This window comes from Nestor notabilis, unplaced genomic scaffold, assembly GCF_000696875.1.
Source record: "Nestor notabilis isolate BGI_N333 unplaced genomic scaffold, ASM69687v1 scaffold35539, whole genome shotgun sequence".
In the NCBI taxonomy this organism is placed as follows: Eukaryota; Metazoa; Chordata; class Aves; order Psittaciformes; family Psittacidae; genus Nestor; species Nestor notabilis.
In genome coordinates this window covers 4,548-26,826 of record NW_009942996.1, presented here as the reverse complement: position 1 = coordinate 26,826, position 22,279 = coordinate 4,548, and the positions used below count along the sequence as shown (strand labels likewise).

At 38.8% G+C, this 22,279-nt stretch overlaps 1 protein-coding gene across 2 annotated transcripts; it reads right to left on the bottom strand.

The window, feature by feature from the left end:
- Window positions 1–1,337: 1,337 nt before the first annotated feature.
- WDR47 (WD repeat domain 47) lies at window positions 1,338–20,813 on the bottom strand. 2 transcript variants are annotated; one of them, XM_010021660.1, is made up of 15 exons: window positions 20,656–20,813; window positions 18,995–19,078; window positions 18,348–18,448; window positions 17,595–17,599; window positions 15,982–16,784; window positions 13,630–13,753; window positions 10,928–11,106; window positions 10,574–10,828; window positions 9,792–9,867; window positions 8,488–8,645; window positions 5,048–5,217; window positions 3,976–4,146; window positions 3,434–3,565; window positions 2,497–2,715; window positions 1,338–1,827 (listed from the first exon to the last, which is right to left on the bottom strand). In XM_010021660.1, exons 1-15 carry the CDS (start codon window positions 20,811–20,813, stop codon window positions 1,685–1,687), a joined length of 2,778 nt encoding a protein of 925 aa, XP_010019962.1. In that variant the 3' UTR covers window positions 1,338–1,684. The 2 variants fall into 2 exon arrangements, with proteins under 2 accessions (XP_010019962.1, XP_010019964.1); XM_010021662.1 differs by lacking the exon at window positions 17,595–17,599 and having other exon boundaries at window positions 18,364–18,448.
- Window positions 20,814–22,279: the final 1,466 nt, after the last annotated feature.

Below are 22,279 nucleotides of genomic sequence, written 5' to 3'. Positions count from 1 at the left end.
GAGTCACCGCAATAGGCTGGGGGGGAAAAAAGAGACATAAACCGAGATCTGCTCCGCAAAGACCCAAACTGCAACAAAATTCATGGAAGGAAATAGTATTTAAGTAGTCGTAGTGCTAATTAGAAACAGTCTGCCAGGTTTGGCCACAGGTGGACAGCTGGAGGAATGGAAGAGTAAGACGCCGCATCTCCATCCAAAGCAGCATTAGCTCCTTAATCTGTGTGTCCAGTACAGGAAACCAAACATATTTTCAGCTCCGTGCCACTGTATCGTTACTCACTGCAGAGCAGAGTCACATACTTGGAGGCAGGACCCAGGATCTGAAATCTTCTCTAGCTCTAGGCATAAACCATACCTGAAAAAAAATGTTTTAAGTATCACAGTTGCGTTGAGGAATTGCAAACCACCAACCCAAAACAGCAGCGAAGACAAGTGCAGGTGTTGGAGGTCTTTATTGAGATTATAGCACAGATACACTTCTATAGTTACCTTTCCACTTTTATACGATAGTTAAAAATGCTTGCTACAGTGCACATATAATTTAGTAACCAAGAGAACCCAAAAAGTAACTGCAGTTCAAATAAATAAATAACCTAATGTTTAAGTTTATATTTTAAAAAGTAAAAGGAACTGTACAATATGAAAATATAACAATACATAAACATTAGAATCTAAAGTTTTGTAGAAATAAAACTGCAATTTCCCATCCATAAACAGTGCAAGAAATAAAATTCAGGTAAGCTTCTGAACTGGGAATTTAAACAACTCTTAAATTATCATGCAGACATAGCATTTTAAGCCATGCTGGTTTCTATTATAGCATTAATGGTATCCCTTTTACTTGAAAAACTGATAGCCATTAAGCTCACTGTGACAGCTGCTGCCAATCCACTCTTTTCTACAGTACATTATACACAGAGGTATTCTGTTGCATTCAAAAAGTAAAATATATGTTTCTAAAGAAACAAACAGCAAAAGAAGAAAATCAATATTTTACTTTTTCCAACATGTCAGCTTGTTCAGAACAATGTCATGTAGTAAAAAACAGCAACATTTCCCCCACTCTAGATGAAAAGAAAGTAAACCCCCACACTATATAACCGGACCATCATCAAGATGCAGTTACTGCCTAGTCACCTTTAAAGTTCAGAATTCAGTACTAAAAAAGTTGAAGTTGTGGAGATGTTACAAAGTTTGACATCTTGTTGAGAAGTGCTGAATATAATAAATCTGAAAAAACAGTGGTAGTAATTCATGTTTTATGTGTGTGTGTGTGGAACTAGTTACATACAGACTTAAGTGTTGTCCAACTTCAGTTTCTATATAAAACTCTCATCGAGGCAAAGACCAAGGAATGCAATTAATACCAAACTGTAAACACATCATTCAGGTTAGAGTGCACATTGACAACAGAAGAGTTCTCCTCATAGACTTTGGCAACAAGACTACAATAGGTCACAGCAGCATGAGTTCACATGGAAGACTGAAAGCACTGCAAAAGAATATACGAAAAACACCAAGACCTCCTAGAAACCAGAAAAATCTGTGACAAGCACCCCTCCTCTTGGTAGGACACTCTCCAGCTCAACTGCTGCTCTCCCAATGCCTAATTATTATTACTTGGTTTTTACAGTTCTGTAGTCTCAGGTCTCTGTGCTTTAGCTGCATAGGTTGCCTTTGCACTCTAGCCATTGTAGGTCCAAAGGGTTACAGTTCTGTCTGCAGAAGATGACAAGAAGGAAAGATCTTGTGTATGCCACCTGCACTGAATAACTTTGTCCTTGTGCTCTCCTACCACCATCAGAGGAAGCTGCTTCGTGAGGTCCCCTGCGGCAGAGGAACATCCATCATTAGTCATGTCATGAATTTACACCCCAGCTCTTTCTTGTTGTGTTCCACCCTCATTTTTGTTTTCTGCTTCCCCCCCATCTGGTTACTAATGCTTACGTATATATTTCACCTTATGAAGCATACTTTGACCCCTCTCTCTCACCCACTCACAGAGCGTATCACAAGGCCCCGGTGTCTCAGTTTTTAGGCATTACTGGACACTACAGCTTGACAGGAATTCAGTTTTTACACACTGCGATTGTATTTTAATAGTCCAAGAAAATCAAGTTGATAAGATGTACCCGACATCCCCTAACTCTTCCCCCAAAAAATAAGCGTTATTATTACACTGGTTTTCTGTTTTAGAAGAGTCCATTTTATGACTGCTGCCAAGCAATGGCCACCTCATCAGGCATCGGCAGCTATTAGTTCTGTTCTGATAATCAAACCCCCTCCCCAAAACAAGCTTTAGTTCATAGGCTACATTCTTAGCAACACAACCAGCCAAATGCCAATGGACACAATCACATTTATATATGTTTCAAACCCTTCAAAGCTCAATTTTTTCCCCTTTTTACCAAAAACCTGATCTTTGATCCCAGTTCTCCTACAACTTCAACATTAAACCCACCAAAAACTACCCCAGTATTCCTCGCAGTACATTACCTTGCAAGTCTGTCACCTTTATTTTCATGTCATACGACCCTGTGAGCAGGTAGTGAGCCCCCGGGGAGAAGCGAACGGAGCGAATGTCGCTGGTGTGCGGGTGGTAGCTCTGCACCATCCGGCCCCCACGAATGTCATAGAGCATGCAGCTGGAGTCCTCCTGGCCCGTCGCCAGGAGACGGCCACTGGGATCAACAGCTACTGAGGCTACGGCACTGCCTGTAGGAGAAAACCCCCAAACAGCACACACGTTGTACAGAGGTGTGCAAACAGCCCTTTCTTTTGTTGAGTATACATAGTGTAAGAATACCAAACGCTGGCCTTAACCTCAGGGTGAACACACCTGGCTACTGCTGCTTTAAAATAAGAAAATTTATTATCTTCTAGCACTTAAAAATTGGAAGCCACAGGTCACACTGGAAGGCAGCAAAGCCACTCTCAAAGCTGTATGAGAAAAAGTAACTGTTTCATCAGAAACAGTTTTTCACTCTTTAGGAAATAATGCAGAATAATGCCAGGAATTCCCCCAGCCCCTGGTTTCAAGAAACAAACCTGAACCCAAGTGGTTCTTAATAATCTGTTTGCAGATTTCCATAGAGTATGAGTAAGCAGAGTGAACTTGCAAAAACGGCTGCTTTCCTTCCCACCCTTGCCTTCGATTCCAAAACAGTTCTCTCGTGCCCTATTTTAATTCACTTGGAAGTGGCTGTTTGAGTCACAAGACAAAAAAACCAGCCAACTTCTGAAAGGAAATGTTACTTAAAAGAAAAAATCCCCAGCAAAACACAGAGTTAAATATATCCTCACAACATCTGTCTTCTAAAGCCAAGTCTCCATTCTGTGATGAAAAAAACCTTCCATTCACTCTATTCTATTTAGACATCTTTAATTACATTTTTATACAAGAACAATCAGGAATAGGATAGCAAAGTCTCACCTGTTCCATGAAACGTTGTTCCCACGACACGAACACAGCTTGGCACTCTCAGATCCCAGAATCTTACAGTCTTGTCTTGGGATCCAGATGCAATCATCCAGCCACTCCACGTATAAAGTGCTAAAATATGACCTGTGAACAAGAACTTCTTTATTGACTCAAATCTCATTAATCAAACAACGAAATATTACAGTTCTGATTATATATTTGCATTCAGAGATTTAACAGTCCTGTGGGAAACCTGCCTGTTGCACGACTTAAAATGCCAACAGCGTAAGGCAATGCCCAGCTCTGCATCTTCTCTGGAATGAAGCATGTGCTCCCTCCATTAAATTAACAGCCAACGTATCCAAAACCAAACACTCCCCACATCCCCTCAAAATACTTTAAGAGCCATCTGGAGAGGAAAAAAAAAAAAAAAAATCTTGCCAGAAGGAAAAATACAAGGACATAAATCTCCCCCCCCCCCCCCCTAAAAACTTCATTCGACTGTACTACAGACTGACTTCACGAGCGCTCAGGCGAGGTGACAGCATACATACCAGTGTGGCCACTCAGAGCGTGCAGGCCCTGTCCTCGCTGACAGTCTGTTGTGTAAATATTACAGTCCCCTGCTCCAGCACTTATTAAAATAGCACCACCGCTTTCTGGGCCTTCCATAAAAGCCAGGTCTCTGATCGTTCCATCGTGCATGCTGAACTCCAAATCTGGTCCTAAAATCATTTGAAAAGCAAGGATCAACATGTTCACCACTGTTGGTGCTGCAATCTTTAAAGTAGCTACAGTGGTAACGCAGAATATTTTAGGCCGGGGTGAGTATGCTACCAAGTAACCACATTGTTGTGCACTCTCCATGCAACACACCATTTCAGTTACTAGAGCTCAAGTAACATCTTTAAGAATCTTATTTCTGAGCGTTGCTTGAGCTTCCTGCAGTTTTTAAAGCCCTGTGAACTGTGCAGAGGCCACTGCCACAGCCAGTTCCAGCCAAGGTTTACAGAGCACGTTTCTTTCTGTCTGTAAGCTATGGTAAACTAAAAAAAACAAACAAAAAAAGGCTTTCTCTGCCAGGAGGGAAGGATCCTGGAGAACACTGAACCCCACAGGACAAGATAGCCTGAATTCAAAACAGAAAAGAGCCATATTCAGCATGTTGATTAGGAGGGTTGGGCACAGAAAACAGCATTTGCTGGGAGAGAAGCCTTAGACTTTTAAGATGGGGGAGAAGACAGAACTAGGCAAGAAAAAGGGGAATTCAAAATAAATTCCTACTAACAATCAAGATCTAGAGCTGGGTAAGAACACTCAGTGGTTTTATCATACCTGGGGGGGCAGAATCTACCAGAACGCAGCATCACACCAGAGAGACTTGTGAAACAAAACCAAAATCCAAGAACCCCGACTGAACAAAATCCAAAATACGATCCCCAACCATATAGTGGTTCTTTGCTGGACAGACTACAGTGATGGTGAAAGAGGCTACAGTGATGGTGAGAAGGAAAACAGACTAAGCTAAAAACCCTATTAACTACATAATCAATGTAACTTGAAAAGCTTTCCCAACCACTGCACAAAAAATTTAGATTAATTTTTTCATAGACACACACACATTACCTGTTGCATTGCAGGTTTCTGCATTGAAAGGCAGTACTTTCACATATTTATCATTAGAACCAGTAGCTAACAGCTGTCCACAGGGACTCCAGGCTACACAGTAGATTGATCCTTTATGATGCTTGTTCCTTTTGAAGCGCACTACAGGTTGTTTAGGAGTGTTATAAGCACTAGAAAAAAATATAATTGCCTTTTATTCATAAGGAAAAGAATGTATGCTAAAATAAAAATACTATTTTTGAGTAACATGAAATACATTTGATTGTTTGCATTGAAACATACATGTGATCTAAGACAAAACAAAAGAACCTTCTCCATCCCATTTTCTCAGTTTTTCCTCATGTTCCCACTCTATTTGTGATTGGACATGCAAAAGAACTTACACAGTCCCTTCATCTATTAAAGGGTGATACAGATAAAATATAGCAATTATTAGCTACATACAATGAAACTTTATCTCCTGAGTCCTAAACTGATGGCATTTTTCTTTACATCCTCCATACTTCAATCTTGATCCTGTGGCCACCTTTGAACATGCTTGAGTTCCATTAAGCAACAGTAGGCCAAGAAAGCTCGTAAGGCATGCACTGTCTATGTAGTACCCTGTGCAGCTCCTATGGTTTGGGTTTGGGACTAAACCATCAGGATGCAGACTGGAAAATCCAAACTCTTGAAAGAAGAAAGCAGAAGCCTTTGTAACCGCTGTGTGTGTACGGGAAGGTGTTTCTTTTCCCATTTCCCACCCACCAGACTTGATGATCACTAACTGGGGATTGTGTTTGGTATGACAGCATAATTATTATGGGCTCCATATACTTGTGTTTGGGGCTGTGTTGTGCATAGTAGTACTGTAGCAATCAGAATTGAGGCCTGCTGTTTTATCCAAAAAGCTGTTGTTGATGCCATCCTCGCTGACAGAATGAGTAAGACTCATCAAGCACATAGAGCAGTTAAAGGATCAAGAAAACTGCTTCTGTGTTAACTGTATCTGGGAGGACATCGAATAATGCTGCCCTAAGTCAAGCACTGTCTCTTCTTTGACCATGAAATAACAAAAACCTGTACAGTCAAGGAACGAGCTCATACATGTCCATCATTGAGCTGTGCATTCAGTATTACTTGTCCAATAATATGACTCTCAAAGCTTCACCCATCCACTAAAAAAATCTAACAGAGCAGTCTGTGCAAGGAACCCACATCACAAGTGTATGTTAATGCAGGAATCTTCACAGCATCTAAACATAACCTACATTCTTCTTTCTGAAACCAGATCAGCTTTACACATAGCTAAAATAAAAGGAACATTCCCACTGATACGTATTTCCTCTGTTTCAACTGATTAACTTCCCACAATGTTATTTCTCTGTTCCCCTAGCAGGATGTAGTCAAGTGGTTAAGACACAGTACTGCTGTATCCAACTTCACCAACAGTCACTCCAGTAACATCAACAGAAATTCAACAAATTCAACTGCTACTGAAAAATTCAGAAACCTGCTGTAAATACTTGAACACAAGAGGCAGAGAGACAAAACACAAGACACTCACCTAAGCCTGTTTGAAAACTTTTGAGAGAAACATGGCTTTAGTGAAGAATATAAAAATAAATCTACCTGGAAGTTAATTTTATTTGTTGCCAAAGAGAAAATCCATGACAGATTTTCTACATCAGGACCACCATTCAGCACACACTACAGAGCTTCCTAAATGGCCTAATGCCTTCCATGGCACTCACAATCTGGATTCACTACATTTAAGAGGTAGAGGCAGCAACTGAGAATCACTGCCTTTGTCAGGACATGGGAGCACGTGCCTAGCACACAGGCCACATGCTGCCATGTGATTATTGAAGCACCAACTGCAGAACTATAGTGTTTATCTGTCAGTGCTTAATCTCAAACCTGTGGGCAAAAGCACACTCCTGTTGTACCTTTATAGAGAAAAACACAGAAACCCCACCCAAACCAACTGGTCCTGAATCACACAGTAGTTTGAAGGACAACTTAAGACAGCTTTAAGTAGTCCCAACAAAACTTGGATGTACAATTAAACAACTATTTACCAGACAGTCTACACAATTACAGCTTTTTGAAAAACATGAAGAATCCTGAATCCATGTCTAGACTTGGGTTGTTCCAAGGATTAGAGTATCTTTAAGATAATGTAATCTGTCTGCTGACTTGTAAATCCCATGATGAAATGTTTTTGGCAAACTGTAAGCATAAGGGAAAAAAAACCAAACCACTAAGAAGTACAAGTTCAGAATTAAGGAAATCTCAGTACTCCTTTCATATCCAGATGCAGTATGTCACTTGTCACATCAGGTCATGCACTGTAAAACTAGAGACTAAGGCTGCAGAATCAATTTAACCTTCCCCAACAGTTAGAGTAACAAGCTGTGTGAAAGCAGACCATGGTCAATACAGGAGCATCCATTCTACTTCAAAGAGTTTTGCACTGTTTACCAATCAAGATGAGGCTGCCTGCTTTTCAAGCCCAGCAAGTCAGCTATCAGAGAAGTCAAACTGGGTTTTTTCATGTAATGCCAAAACATAATTTTCAATTAAACTTGAAAAACCACCTTACTGATGGTACTTAAGGAGAAAAAGGAAAAAAAAAACCAAAACCAAACCAACATCAGCTTACTGTTTGAACCCTTTGGAAGCCTAAACATGAGTCCTAAACTGGGAAGCTGCCTCTGATAAAGTCACTGTGCATGTTTGTAGCTCCTCCTAAAATTGTAAGGTTTTAGATGCCTACATTTCTCCCCTACTCCAAGAAAATAATCTAGATGGAACACAGACAAAGTGGAGATGGAAATATTTATTTCCAGATGAAAAGAAAAATCCCTTCCTCTCCCCAGTTAAAAAAAATGAATGAAAATAAACCAGCAAAGTCCAGGCACACAGTAAAGCACAAATAGTGCTCTTCCTGTCAAGGAACCTAAGTATCAGGACAACAATGTTTATAGTAACAACAAGCCAACAGACATGCTCTGGCAAATGTTACTTTAGAAGCTGAAGAAGATGCTGCTTTCCCTGTTAAGGCTGTCCTCCTGCCAGAAACTGTATCTCCCAAAGCCCAACTTGTGCTGGCTTGAGAACTGACACACGCTTTCTCTCACTTTTACAGCTGCAATGTCAAAATCAGAAGGCACCACAGTGAATACAGCAAAGTCTACATGCTGAGACAAAGACACCACTTTTATAAGGAGAGGTGTGGTGGTGTGCTGGCATCTTGCCAGTAATAGACCAAAACCGTAGTCTATGAGTACCCAAATTCTCAAGCAGATCTTGTTTTTGTTTGGCAGTTCATGTTTCTAAGGAGAGCACTGCACTATTACAACATCAAAATAAAGGTATGAAATGTACAGGTATCAGTGGCTACAGGAGAAAGAGGTGCTGTGCTACAGAAAAAGAAATGATTATACACGATTTCTTACCTTGGGTCAATTACTTCTGGATAGGCACAAACTCTCAAAGTTTTAGAGTTGGAGCCAACAGCATATAAACTCCCACTGGGATGAAAGGCTACAGCTCTGACAGCTTGTGTGTCTTCTAGAGTATTAATGCAAATGAACTGCTTTTTTGATTTGTCATCCTGTGTAGAATGGTAAGTCAAATTAGGTTCTTCATCGTAAAACTGGACATTAAGAAGTGGATGCAACTGTTTTGCAGATTAATGTAAATCCGTTGTACCAAATTAGCAGCACCAGCCTAAACACAATTGTCTACTCCAGGTCAAGGAATAGCATACTTAAATTCAGCTCACTAACATTAGATTAACATTTCTCATTGTCCTCCAGGCTTCCAACAGCTTTTATTCTTATGAACAGCTTATCTTGGACACATAATATTACAGTTTATTTCTGTGTAAACATGTTTGATCTGTGTGAAATTTGCGAGGCGAACAAAGCCGCATTTTTACTCAAAACAGTCCAAGTCATAAACACAGTTTATAAAACAAATGTAATACTGAACATAAGAATCTGCTTTTCACCCGGTAGATAATATAAAGCTATCAGATCATTCTTCTGGCAACTTCATCACCACCTTTATAAATCTGGGTTTTTTTTAATCTGATGCAGAAACTTTGGGTTGTATTTATGGCAAAGTTATTTCTCTAATGGTGGACCATACCGACTGCAGTCCAGCAATCAAAGTTTCAAAACATAAAACAATGGATGCAAAAGACATCCACTGGAACCTCTATTGTACCAGGAGAAGCTGAGAGAGCTGGGACTGTTTGGCTTTGAGATCAGAAGGGCTTTTCAGTGGGGGGGAGTGTGTAAATCTCATCAGTGTATGTAAGTACCCAACAGAAGGAGTAAAGAAAGGAGTGAAACTCTTTCACGCAGTGAAAGGACAAGAGGCAACGGACACAAACTGAAACATAGAAAGTTTCATTTAAACTTTTTTTTTGTTTAAAAACCCCTGTGAGGGTGATGAGACACAGGAACAGGTTGTCCGCAGAGGTTATGGAGTCTCTATCTTTGGAGATACTCAAAACCCAACTGGATGCAGCCCCAAGCAACCTGCTCTCATTGACACGTCTTTGAGCAGTGGGTTTGGACTCCGTCTCTAGATGTCCCTTATCAATGTTCTGTGGTTCTGTAGGTTCTGCAGGTTCTGCATCAACCAAAACTCATTCTAAATATCTATTAACAGTGAAAGGATGTCACATGCTCAGGCCTTAATACAGAATCTTGTGAAAACACAAATTGTGAAGTACAAGAAGAAAGCTCACCTCATCTCCTCTTGTCCTTGTTAAATTCCCTGAAGAGTCTTCCAAATGCGGCTGAGTGGCAGCATGTTCTGATGCACTGTTTTGATTTGGTGGAGAGTTTAAATTCACAAGACAGGAAAAAACCCCAAGCCCAAACCAAGAGCACAGACAGTTTTGTTTATAAGTATTTTTTGGACTAAATTATGGTTTCAGTCATCCTCACAACTAATTTATGTGGACATGGGTCATGCGCGTCTTATTCTTTATCATTAAACTATTACTTTTACAAGGGGTTGCCCTTTTAGCAGCAGCTCTGGGCATTGAACAGTGAATGCAAGTTTAAAATACTTGTTTTCATTCCACGACATACATACACACATACAGGCAAGTGGAAAAACTGGTTGTTGCTTTCAGGTCAGCACTACCTTTAGTTAACAGAAAAAAAAAATCCAGTTCCCACTCTGCCCTGCCTCTCTCTCTCTCTCCATCTAGCTTGTACTTCATAAAAAAGCTTCCAGAAACTCAGTAGAACACTAAATGACAAGAACTGCATGTATAAGATGGAATAAAAAGTCTGAAATAAAAAATTAGCATGAAATGTAAACCATAACAAAAACCCCACTATTTCTCATGTGTTCTGTCAAAACCAGTATAATTTATAAACCCTATAAAAAAAAAATTGTAAACTCTGATCACAAACTAATCCCCCTATTCAATGACAAATGCATTTGATAACTAAAACCAAATCCTGACAGCTACTCCCACATGGTATTCCTAGTCCTCAACAGTCTCATATAACTTACGTTTGACTCCCCTGCACAGGTGATTCTTCAGGAAAGGGTATCTGGTTAGCTGAGCCACACTTCCGAGGAGTGCTTGTACTAACATTTTGGCTACCAGTTGTCCTCGGACTACCATCTGAAGATGGTGTTGCAAAGTTAGTTGCTGGATGGGTAGATGCATTCCCTTTGCTCCCATTACATTGCTGGCTAAGTGTTTGTACATCATTTCCAAGATTTTCCATACCTATATTTAATTCTCCTAGTTTCTGGATAGACCTAATAACAAATGACATGAAAAATAAAGATCACAGGTTATTATGAGAACCTGAGGAGGGACAGGAGTGGATGGAGGGAGAATCAACAAAACCCTCCAACCTGTTAAGAAACTGTTCAGTAAGGTTCTGTTGCTGGTCAGCTCCATCTTCTTGATTTACACCTCCTTCCAACAACATTTGCTGGTACAACTGTCGTTGCTGCTCTTTCTGTTCTAAATGCTGCTGGTAACGTAGTCTTTGTCTGTAGTATTCCTGAAATTGCTCTGTTGAATCACGAAGCTAAAGAGAAATGAGAATTACTGATGAAAATGAAATAGTTAATTGCAGAGTTTAACCCAAATACTCACTTTCTGGTTCATTATTTCAATATAGGCATCAAAAGGCCCAGCAGATTCTCCTCTGAGGAGCAACGCTTTCATTCTTCCTTAAAATCAGACACATTTTACATATTAAAAAGGGAAATCACTGCCAGCCTGTGCTATATTCACTGTTGAATTAGTTCTGCCATAATTCAGGAGGAGACTCCTCTTCCCTACAAGACTTAAGTACCACTTAAGATCAAAACAAACAGGTGACTGGAAACTGAAAATAAAAATGAGAAAACAGTGTAAGCTACATTGCAAACTCCAGGTTGTATTTTCACTACAAATTTAGTCTTTTCTGCCACACTGACACCTCACTGCCATCAGTCTGCAGAGCCGATTTATCTCTCCCAGTAGCCAACCTTGAAGTGCACTATCCAGGTGTTGCATCTTACTTTTGAAGTTGGTGCCTTTTTCTAATTTTAAAAATCCTTACTTTTTGGACCAAACACAAATACCTGAGCTTTTTTCTCATAGCCTCTTTCCTCTTATGTATTATCTTTAGCTTCCCACACTGCCACCTCCCCAGAACTCACTGCCCTCTGCATTCCCCAATCCTCGCTTTCTCTGTGCCACTACTTCCAAACACTGCCATCATAAAATGGTTGAGAACAAGTTAAAAATGAACAGAAGCACCCTACAGGAAACCAAAATCACTTTAGTCCAAGGCCAAAATATCAACACTAGAGTAAGATACATTTTATAAAAAACCCAGCCAAACTGCATATTCACCAACCAGGAGGAAAAAAGTAGTCAAAGAAAAACCTTGGTGGTTTGGGTTTTTTTCCCAAAACATCTTTGTCATCTAGTGATTTTAAGTTGTCTAAAGACATCCTGGTAACTTTGCATTAGTTCAATCAATTCATGCAGAAGATCTTTCTTTGTAACTATGAGCCTTTGCATTGCTTGTAAATAAAAACACTTGCATGATGATTCTGTGTTTTCTGACACACTGGTTTTGGTTTATATCAGATTTCCTGGACCTGTTACATTTGTAAAATGTTCATCATTTTCTGTTTCCCAAGATGGACACTTGCAATTTACAAACTCAGCCCTTATCTCCAGAAGTCTAGAAAGCATTCATTCTCTGTATTTCAAATACGTGAACTGTTCCCCAGTCACTGGGTTATACTCCTTCTAAGCAACAGGTATATTCTTTGTCTCTACTCTTTCCATGACCAATACATGTTTGTTGCAATTGAATTCAATCCTTTGATCCTTTAGATTCTGTGTCATTATTACCCAAACTAGCACCTGAACTTAAGGTATGTTGCCTAGATGTTCTGTTCTGTAAACTCTGGCTTCTAACTCAAGCCCTCCAAGAACAGTGCAAAAATAAAGCTATTAAAGAAATACAAATTAATTTCTTACTTGCACAGTACACATATATACCACTACAATGTGGAAAACAAAACAAGGTGAAATTGGATGGGTACTATTTTCTTTTCTACTTGCGTGAAGAGTCTGGCCAACATCTTCACCTACAGCACAGCATCTCCTGTCTTCATTCTGTCCTACAAATTCTGCATCTGGATTTTTGCCTCTTGAAGCCTGCTCTGCTACATGTCTAGCTAAGCAACCTCCTCCCTCCACTTATTCCCAGTGTGCACAGGCAACACTGCTGCAGCAGAGAAGCTGCTCAGCAGAGTCGTTGAGGGAAGTGAAGTCCTCAAGTTTGGAGGAATTTGCTAATCCTCCAGTAGGCCCCATTGCCTCACTTAAGTATCTGGAGTCTACAAGAATATAGCCCTGTCAAGACCAGACTGGTTTTCAGTACCACTTAGGTGTCAAAAGCAAAGACAAAGTCTACTTAAGAAAATCAAACTGGAGTCTGCAAACAAAACAGACTGTGTACTCGATGTTATTCATCATTCCTGAATCAAGGGACAGATATTTAAAACTGTGGAAAAAGACAGGAAACTTTATCCTACTGAACTGTTATTTCACTTTCCCCATATTGCTGTTAAGGAGAAAAAAAAAAAAAAAAAAGACAAAAAAAAGGATAGTCAAGGCACAAGCCTTCAAACATGAATCCAAAACAAGGTTATGCTATTGGATTTTGAGTAGCAAAGATAGAACTGGATAATTCCCTACTAAATGTAATTTCTCTGTGTCCCAGACAGAAAAATTATGTAAGAGGACTTACGGAACTTGGTGTTAACACCAAAAATTGTAGGCTACATGCCAAACTCCTCACTAAAACACTGAGAGGATTCTTAAGCATTGTTTAATATAACATTGCAAGCTTGCATTAGGCTCAACTGATGGCAGAAATTTATACATAAAAGAGTAGATTCCTATGGCTTTTCTACTGTAGTAAAAACAGTATTCAAAGCAATCCATTGTCACGCATGAAGTTCTCAACACAAAGGCAAATTATTATGAAGTGATCAGAACCCAGCTCAAAGTGCCTCATTATCTTTAAACAAACAACCACTACCTCATTTTTCTCTTGTTTGGCTGATCCCTGACTCTGTGCTCCATTAAGTGGTTCATTTTCTGGAACTGAACTCTGGCACGAAGTCTCACTGCCGATGGGATGCTGTTGCTCCACGGGAGTATCGCTTATTGCAGCAACATGGAAAAGAGGAAAAGCTTAATTGAGAAAAAAGTAAGAGTAGAAAATCCCCTGGTAAGTAGAGAAAGGTAACATTCTGAGTAAACCCCAACTAACACACATAAACCAGAAGATACATAAGACACTGCAAGAAGCATTTTTTCCCTAAGCAACGGATTGCACCAAACAAAATAAACACCTAACAAACAAAAATCACAGCCAGCCAGTGTGCTTTGTTCCCACATTTTCCAAAAAGCTGTACCACCATGGGGTATCCAAATTCCATGTTTTCTATCCTTACACTTGAATTATATACCCTGTAATTAACAATTTATTCAGGATCCTCTATTGTCAAACAATTACATGCACGGAGTATATGCTATGTGACTAGTGCTTCTATAAAGTAAGAGCTCAATTACCACTATCCATCTAAATTTAACCTCCGTCTAAATGGAGAGTCTAAACTGACCTCCATCATCTTGAACATTCCTCAAAGTGCTACAGAGGAAAATGTTTATATAAGTTTTGCTATGCTCTCTTTATACACGTACTTCTGCTTGTTACTAACAATCAGTAAGTGTAGAGAACACATTGTAATTCTTGGATTCCCATCTTCAGTTTTGTCAACTTAAAAGTCTTCTTTACTGACTTAAAGAGCAAAGCTCTTTAAGAATTTATTTTAAACTTTCTGGGTATCTCTGTATAAACAAAAGTAACTAAGCTGAGTAAAAGACAAGTAATTACTTGCTGAATACAACTTATAAAAGAAATACCACATGCATGAGGAAGCAAGGGCCAGATTCACATATTGCTCAGCTTCCCAGCATCCACCCTTGCAAATGTTGCCATTTAAGCTGGACACTTAAACCGAAATTGGATTTTCTTCTGAAAAACGTCATGCATTCTTGAAAACCATGGGTCTGACCTCTTAACCTAATTCTAATCTTCAAGAGAAGATTAATAAAAAAATGTATTAAGAACTACAAGCTTCACTTAACATCACATGAAAACACTTACACAAAGAAGAGCTGCAGCAATTTACCACTTTATTTTGCCAAGATAACTCTGTGCAGAATTATTCTAATACGGAAAAGGGAAACAAATTAAAAATTTCCATTATCATTGGTGAACCGACATCAGTACGATGTTGTTTGTTTCCTTTTTATTGAGTTTAGTTACAGCTGCTCTTCACCTTAACACAAGATACAGATTACTACTTTAAAGCAAAACTAATACGATTACATAATAGACTATTTCACCAACTGCAGCCAGAATTGAACACTACGACATCCTCTGCTGGCCAGCGCACCCAAGAGCAGTGCTAGTTACCCATCTGGCTCTCTCAGAGCCAAAAAAATCTGTCAGATTTACTTTCTAGAGACATACATTTAGAAAGGGACGTAACACAACACAAAGGCCAAGCAAAACCATGATGATAAGCTCTTAATTGTCAAGTACCATGTCTCCTAGTTACCACGACTTTCCTCTTGGAGGGTAAAAAGCATAAAATTTTGATACAGACTTTAGTTCTTAAGGAGAGAAGTCAGTTTTGTAGTCTACATCACATTTGAAGAGGTGATTAATAGCATTCAACGCTATCATAACCCAACTATTTCCAAGCCAAGTATAATACCAGAATATATTCAGACGCTGTATTCAGATTTGGTTTGGAAAATGGTAAGTAAATATTTAAGCTGGACTACTATTGTAACAATTTAAGCGATGTAGGAACTCTACGAAGACTGCACATAGTCATTTCCACTGACTTCATTGGGACTATTTCCATCTGTAAATTTCGAAGTATACTTAATCATTGAGACTGTCAGGACCAAAATTTAGAGGCACGTGAGGTTTTTTAAAGAAGATGAAGGTACAGCTATTCCATTGTTTCCCTTGATTTATGTGTAATGAAAGACTTCAGTAATACTGAACACAAATCTTAGCTAGGCTCTGTTACATAATCCAAGCATATCTGCGCTCTGCACTAGGATTTCAACTTTAAGAAAGTCCAGATTGAATCCATAAGGCTCAAGATCAAATATGGAAATCTACTTTGATCATAAAAGCATAAGGAAGAAAACTCCTCATATGCACAGTTTTAATTACAACAGGATTTAAACAATCCAATTACATTTCAATGTTAGAATTATGTTCAAAGCTACAGTGAAGGCAAGAACCCACAAATACAAAATACAACATAAGTCAAGGTAAAAACACAGCTTCAGTTGTGCTTACCGCTCAGGTGACTCCTCAAAAATGCTGTGACACTCTGTATTCTCAAGCATGAGACTTCGGCTGAGATTCTGTACTCCTGGGTAGTGGAAATTAGCAAAGGAGTGTGACATTGGAGAAGTTTTGGTCCCAAGGTCTGTGACTCGCTTATCGTGACTTGTTAGTCCACAAGACAGCCCATCTAAGGCAGGGTTTAAGGAGCGGGTCATGTAAGCATCTGCTGACTGAGGCCGTCTCATTGGGGATGATGGATAAGGAGAAAGTTTGCTGATAAGAGGTGTCAAAAGATCAGCATAGGCAGCTTTTGTAGGCTTAAGGAGTTTATCAACATGAATATTAAGCATCTTTTGTTCAAAAGCACAAGAAAAAACAGTTGCTGGCAGATTCTGCAGCCATGATAATAAGCTAAGGTCCAAGTCATCACACCCATTACCACACAGGAGATCAATGCCCAGCAACACTTCACTTTCTGTGATTTCTTCTCCTGTCGCTTTACTCTGACAGAATTCCACACAACATTCATAAAGCAATCCCTTCATTACGAGCTGAAATAAACGATTGTTACTTGCTTTGAAACCAGCCTCACTCAGTTTCCTATCAGCATGAATAAACTCTGCCACCATGACGCAGGCTTCTTCAAAGCAGTGAACCCGTGCCGTGCTGGGATTCCAGTCCTTGAATTCTGCGTGGTTGGTCAAGCGAGGCAGGGTCAGTAGCAAGCACAGTTTACTGTAGTCTTCCTTAGAGGGACAATATTCTTCCAATGCATGTAGGCACTGTACAGCTTCTCGCATTGTAAATTCCAGCTATGGAAATATTAACATTAACAGAGTAGTTTGTAGTACACGTTTCTACAACAACAGTTGCAGAAGAAGCTGTAACAGAATTTCTCCATTATCATTCCTTTATTACTATTACTGTTCATATTTTAATTAAACCAGCATACTAAGTCTGGAATTGCTGATGCAAATGTTACAACACAGCCAAATATCTGGATGCATTGACTCTTTGACCTTCCACCCAGTCCCATTTTCTAGAGATCTACTGAACTTTTTCATGTCACTGCAGGTTCAATAGGCTTGAAATTGGAAATCTGTGCTAAACACCTTCAATTATACTATAGTACAAATTACTTTCATTCTCAAAGCCAACTGACTTATTTCCCCCTCCCCTTTATTTTTTATTTCTATGGAAAGCTATTGGCATGAGCTATAAAAGGCTTCTAGAATTCTCTATTTTCCAGTGATTAGCAACACTGAGTTGGCTTTTATATTGAGATTTTCTGTTCTTCAAACAAAAACATTAAAAAAGGTCTAAAAGTTCTCAGAAGACCTGCAAAATTAATAGAGGGCTTTAGTACAAAGCTTGTTAATAGCTAAAAGCCAAGAACCATGTTAAGTACAGAGAACTTGGCATTTTTAGTTACAAAGATTTAAAAAGTAATAAAACTCACTTAACCATGTTACTTAGCATCTGCTCAATACAGCAGCCTTTCATCCACAACAAGCCAACAGATTTGGTAACATTCAAAACAAAGAACATAAATCTGAATTCCCCTCCCCTCTGCTTCTCTCTAGTAACACTACACAGATTAAGTGATCAGAGGAATAGTATACCTTCCCTTTACAACTGCAAAACCAGGCTCAGCTTTCTCTACTCCATCAAGAGAAGACCCCACAGTACAACATATGTGTAACGGGACAGAGTACAATCACAACTGAGTTTGGAAAATTAAATCAATTGTCTTAAAACTATTGGAATTCTTATTTTTTATTTAATAACACTTCTGTGCCAGAAATATGGTATTAATCTATTACCAACATACATAAAAAACTATTCTCACAATCTGCACATCTTCTTTGGCAATTTGAGTTGATGTCTCTTTCCATCTTGAAAAACCTAAGTTCACAACTCCTGCTGCTTGCACATTTAACTGAATCAGCCCTTTGTGAACCCATCTGTTCCCTCCAAATAAACAGCTGTGTCCTTTCTCTCTAAGAGCAACAGAAATTAAGTTTAAGATGAATTCAAATTGGAATTTTTCACCTGGTCCCAACTGTAACAATAAATTTGTTGCCATTCTGAGGCTTACTTTAGAATAGTTCTGAAAAAAGAGCCCTGTACTTTAGCATAATGGCCTAAAGGACATCTCAGAATCAGGAACACAAACACAGCATGTGCTGCTAAGTTTCAAGCAACTCTTGTATTTGAGAGCTGGGAACCTTATATCCAAAGGAAACCAATTTTTTTTCCATTGTTTATAAAACCATTTGCTAACAGCTAAAATTTATGTATTCAGGTCTGGGAGCTTCCGCCGTGTCTTTAATCAGAATATCTCAAGAGGTTTCCTTACAATAAAAATTCCAAACAAGAGATAATTCTTACATGCTGAGGCTCATCTTCCGCTGACATCGCATTGTTTACACATAAGGCTTCCAAAAACTTCTGCTTCATTATAATGTAACGAAATCTGCAGGTCAGAATTAAGATATATACATCTTGATCCAGTAGCTAAACATTCTTTTAGAGACAAGCAGGGTATTTTACAGCAAATTTTTGAGTTAGGCACAGAAATTACAGTGACAAGGAATTCTGATCTCTAATTTTAACAAACTCATAATCACTAAAATTATGTATTAATATAAAATGCCTTTTTCAATTATTGCTTTCAGAAATATTAAAATATTAGAAAGCTAATAAGAAAAAAAGTATAGCAATCATACTCATTTTTTCAATAGAAATGACAGAGCAGTCAACTATAAGAAGCCAGTACAACATGCACCATATTCCTAAAGTATACAGCAAATGAAAACTTGTTACAGATTCTACGCACATACTTTCCCTAGTTTCAGTTAACACACACATGCACACGCTGTAGGAACTGTATAGAGGTTAGAAAAAAAACCCAAACCTAAGGTGAAAATCTTAGAGCTACTGCTTTCAAAGACAGCACTTAAAAATTGATGTATTTTCCACAGCTCAAAAAAATTGAACTCTGACATACATTCTATTTTACCTTTTCTTGTCGAATTTTTCCATACATTCCAGAGGCTGAATAAATTGAAGAACCTCATCCCACTGACCATCAAGAATCAATTGCCTATTAAAAGAAAAAGTTGCTCCATAAATTTTACTGGACAAGGACACCCTTCTTTCTAAATAAGCAGCTCATTTAAATACACAAGTGATCAATCAGCTTTGAAAAGTTAATGCTTTGCACAGATGCCAAGATGACTGTCTGATGTGACTACAAGAAGAGCAAAATCTATATCCTTTCTCAGTATTTTGTAATAACAACTGCATATTGGAAGAACAAATATTAGTTACTTTTAAAGGCACATCAGAAATGACAAAATGATCCTGTGTGTTCTGCTTCACCTGTAATTCTTACTTAAAAAAAAAATTAAAAAAAAAATCATTCTTACAAGAAGAGTATGAATAAATATATTGCTTCAATGAATACATCCTGAAGAATGAAAGCAGACTTGAAAATGAGTGAGTTTTAATTGTATAAATACTGTTGGGCCTATTTTATAAGGGGATGGGGTGAGGCACACACAGCTCTCATACTAATAACATAAGAGTAACAGCTTGGTAGGAACTATGCCAGTGCAAAAGCTCCAACTCCAAGACCATCAGGGCTAGACTGTACAGGCGGATTAGTTCAATTTCTTCATACCCTCGTATCGCACACAGAGCTCTCTGTAAAAGGCCAGATCTACAAGGAAAGGGTGAGTTTGTCATTAAATGTATACTCCAACCAAGCCAGAATGAAACAAAAAGGATTAATAATCGATTTCTTATTTAATTTCATTCCAATATCCCTAATTTTAATCAAAAGAAAAGCTACATGAAAAACCTTGTTTGATGATAAAATTATTTATTTTTTAGTGTTTTGAGAACAGCTGAATAAATTATTTTCTCATGCTTCTACAAAGTTAAGTACTTTGGCATGAAATAGAAAACAGCTATGCTAAAAAAACCCTAGTATGCATCTACAGTGACTCTTAATAATTTTAAGGGCAATATCCTAAATGGTAAATAGCACCAACTCTCACGCCTTGCCGATAGCAGAGACCCCCTTCATATTGTTATATTTAAGAGAAATCTAGGTATTATTTTGAAATGCAGATAATATTTTGGGGGAAAAATCTTTGGAAGCCACTCCACTCATTCTACATCTTAGCACTAGAGTATTGTAAAAATATTTTATTTTAGCAGTCAATAAACAACACATTCAGTTCCATGTGACATGGTAAGCAGATAATAACAGATCACCGATGCCAAAAGATCTCGCTCTCCCATCCTATTCCTGCTCATGTGCTTTCTCTTACTCTGCACTGACACTTGTTCGGACCCCTTCCCACTTTAATTCACTACTGTGCCAGAAAATAATCAAGTTACAATGATTGAACAAGTAAACAAACAAACAAATCTAAGTCAACCTCATGTTGATGACACCTAGTCAATTACTTTGTGTGGCTCTAAGCAGCATGTCATTAACTTCAAAGCTGAAATATGATGCAGGGCTGGGCCAAATAATTTGGAACAGGAAGAAGCAGAGTAAGATGAGGGAATAACACCTCCTGTTTAGTAGCATGGCGCTGCCACTGAATCACAGTCCCTCTCTATGCTTTCACATATGTGGTATTTAAGCACCAGAGAAAGAAGTCCTACCTTAGAAAAAGCATGTCATCTGAAAACAAGCCATTAATGACCCCACTTTCTTTCTCAAGTGCCAGCATACTGATATGAAGTTTCCTTGAGTTCAGAAAATCTAGTATTAGTTTAATTATTTCAGCTTCTTTAACATTCACTGTTTCTTCAGCCGTCATGATGGCAGCCTAAAAGGGAAGAGAGAATTTTAGCTATGTTCACTGTCTTATTTTATGCTTGGTTAAGAAATGTTGGTTACAAAAAAAAAAAAAACAAAACCAAACAAAACACCAAAAAAAACCAACAAACCAACCATTTTCTAGGTCAGAATATTGTAGCATTACAAAAATCAAATAGACAAGATTGGGAAATTCATTTTAAGAGTTTAATTATGAAGCCACAATTAAAACCTAACAATGTATCTACATATTTTTATTTGTCCTATGCATAACATGGCTCCAGATAAACAAATCTACCAAGAGATCAACCCTCCTGCAGCATGAAAATATTGGTATTACCAAGCATGCAATATGTAAAATTTCCCTTTCTGAAATGCAAACAGCGAAGTTCAAAGAGCCTAAAAATGAGCCAGTTATTTCGTCATTATCTAGAGACCTTACATATACACTTAAATGTTTCTAATGCATACAGAAAAAAGACAGCACACTAAAAATGCAGTCTCCCCCTTCACCATTTTTTGAAGTAGTGTATGACAATTAAGGCAGGGGTTTCCAGCCTTCCTCCATAAGAAGGAAGAATGAAAGGAAGGAAGGAAGAACCTAGTTCTGTCTAAACACTTTACGAAGAATCTAAAGCTGCAAACCCAAAGTGGCCTAAGCCACTTTGAGCACTGATTGCCACAGTCCCCTTCACTCACCTGCCTCCAGCTGTGTGTTCTGGCCCTTCCTGAGCACTCCCCACTTTGGTCATTGGCTCAGCTTTCCCACCAGCTCACATGCTGAAGCAGCTCAATGGTCTAATGAGCTCTCCAGCCAGCAGAAAGGAAAACCAGGAAGACGCAGCTGGAGCAGAGACAGGCCAAGGCCCTGGCTGTTGGCAGACAGCTTGTTGAAGCTCCCATGGATACAAAATCCAAGATCCTTTGCAACACAACTCCTCCAAGTATGTGAGAGTTTTAGCATGTACTTTTCTTAGGAAACCTGAAGTAAATTCTGTTGCTGGCTAAGCCTTAAGTCTGACTTAAAGCAGAAGCTGTTCAACTTTTAAAATATTTTGATTTTTTTTTTAATTTTATTTTTTAAACCTTAAAAAGATTTCACAGCTGTAGCTCCCAAGTTGATCTGCTGAAAACTATCTGAGGATGTGCAGAAAACCCCTGTAACACAGCCAAGTCACACTGCATTGCCTCAGAGCGCTTCAGAAAAAGCTAGCAGCTACATGAGTGCAATTTCTCATCAGGAAAAACCCAGCTTAAATCCATGTTACTGCAAGAAGGGGCAGTCCCTCTTCTCACCTCTGCACTGAGCCACACGTCCTACTTCATGGCACCCCACATGAAGCTCTGTGGTTGGCCAGATCACCTCTCTGATCCATGCACGAGTTTTATCACTCTGTGGATGCCAGGGAACTAACGCTGACACGAGGAACAGACAGAGCTTTGCTTTCTGGCAGCAGCCACATCTTA

Excerpts from the sequence above, each read along its gene's own strand:
- WDR47 (XM_010021660.1), bottom strand. The coding sequence starts at position 20,813 with ATGACGGCTGAAGAAACAGTGAATGTTAAAGAAGCTGAAATAATTAAA. Across the intron at positions 19,079-20,655 it reads GATGACATGCTTTTTCTAAG|GCAATTGATTCTTGATGGTC; the intron begins GTAGGACTTCTT and ends TTCTTTTAATAG. Across the intron at positions 1,828-2,496 it reads AAAGGTGACAGACTTGCAAG|GGGACCTCACGAAGCAGCTT; the intron begins GTAATGTACTGC and ends CCTCTGCCGCAG.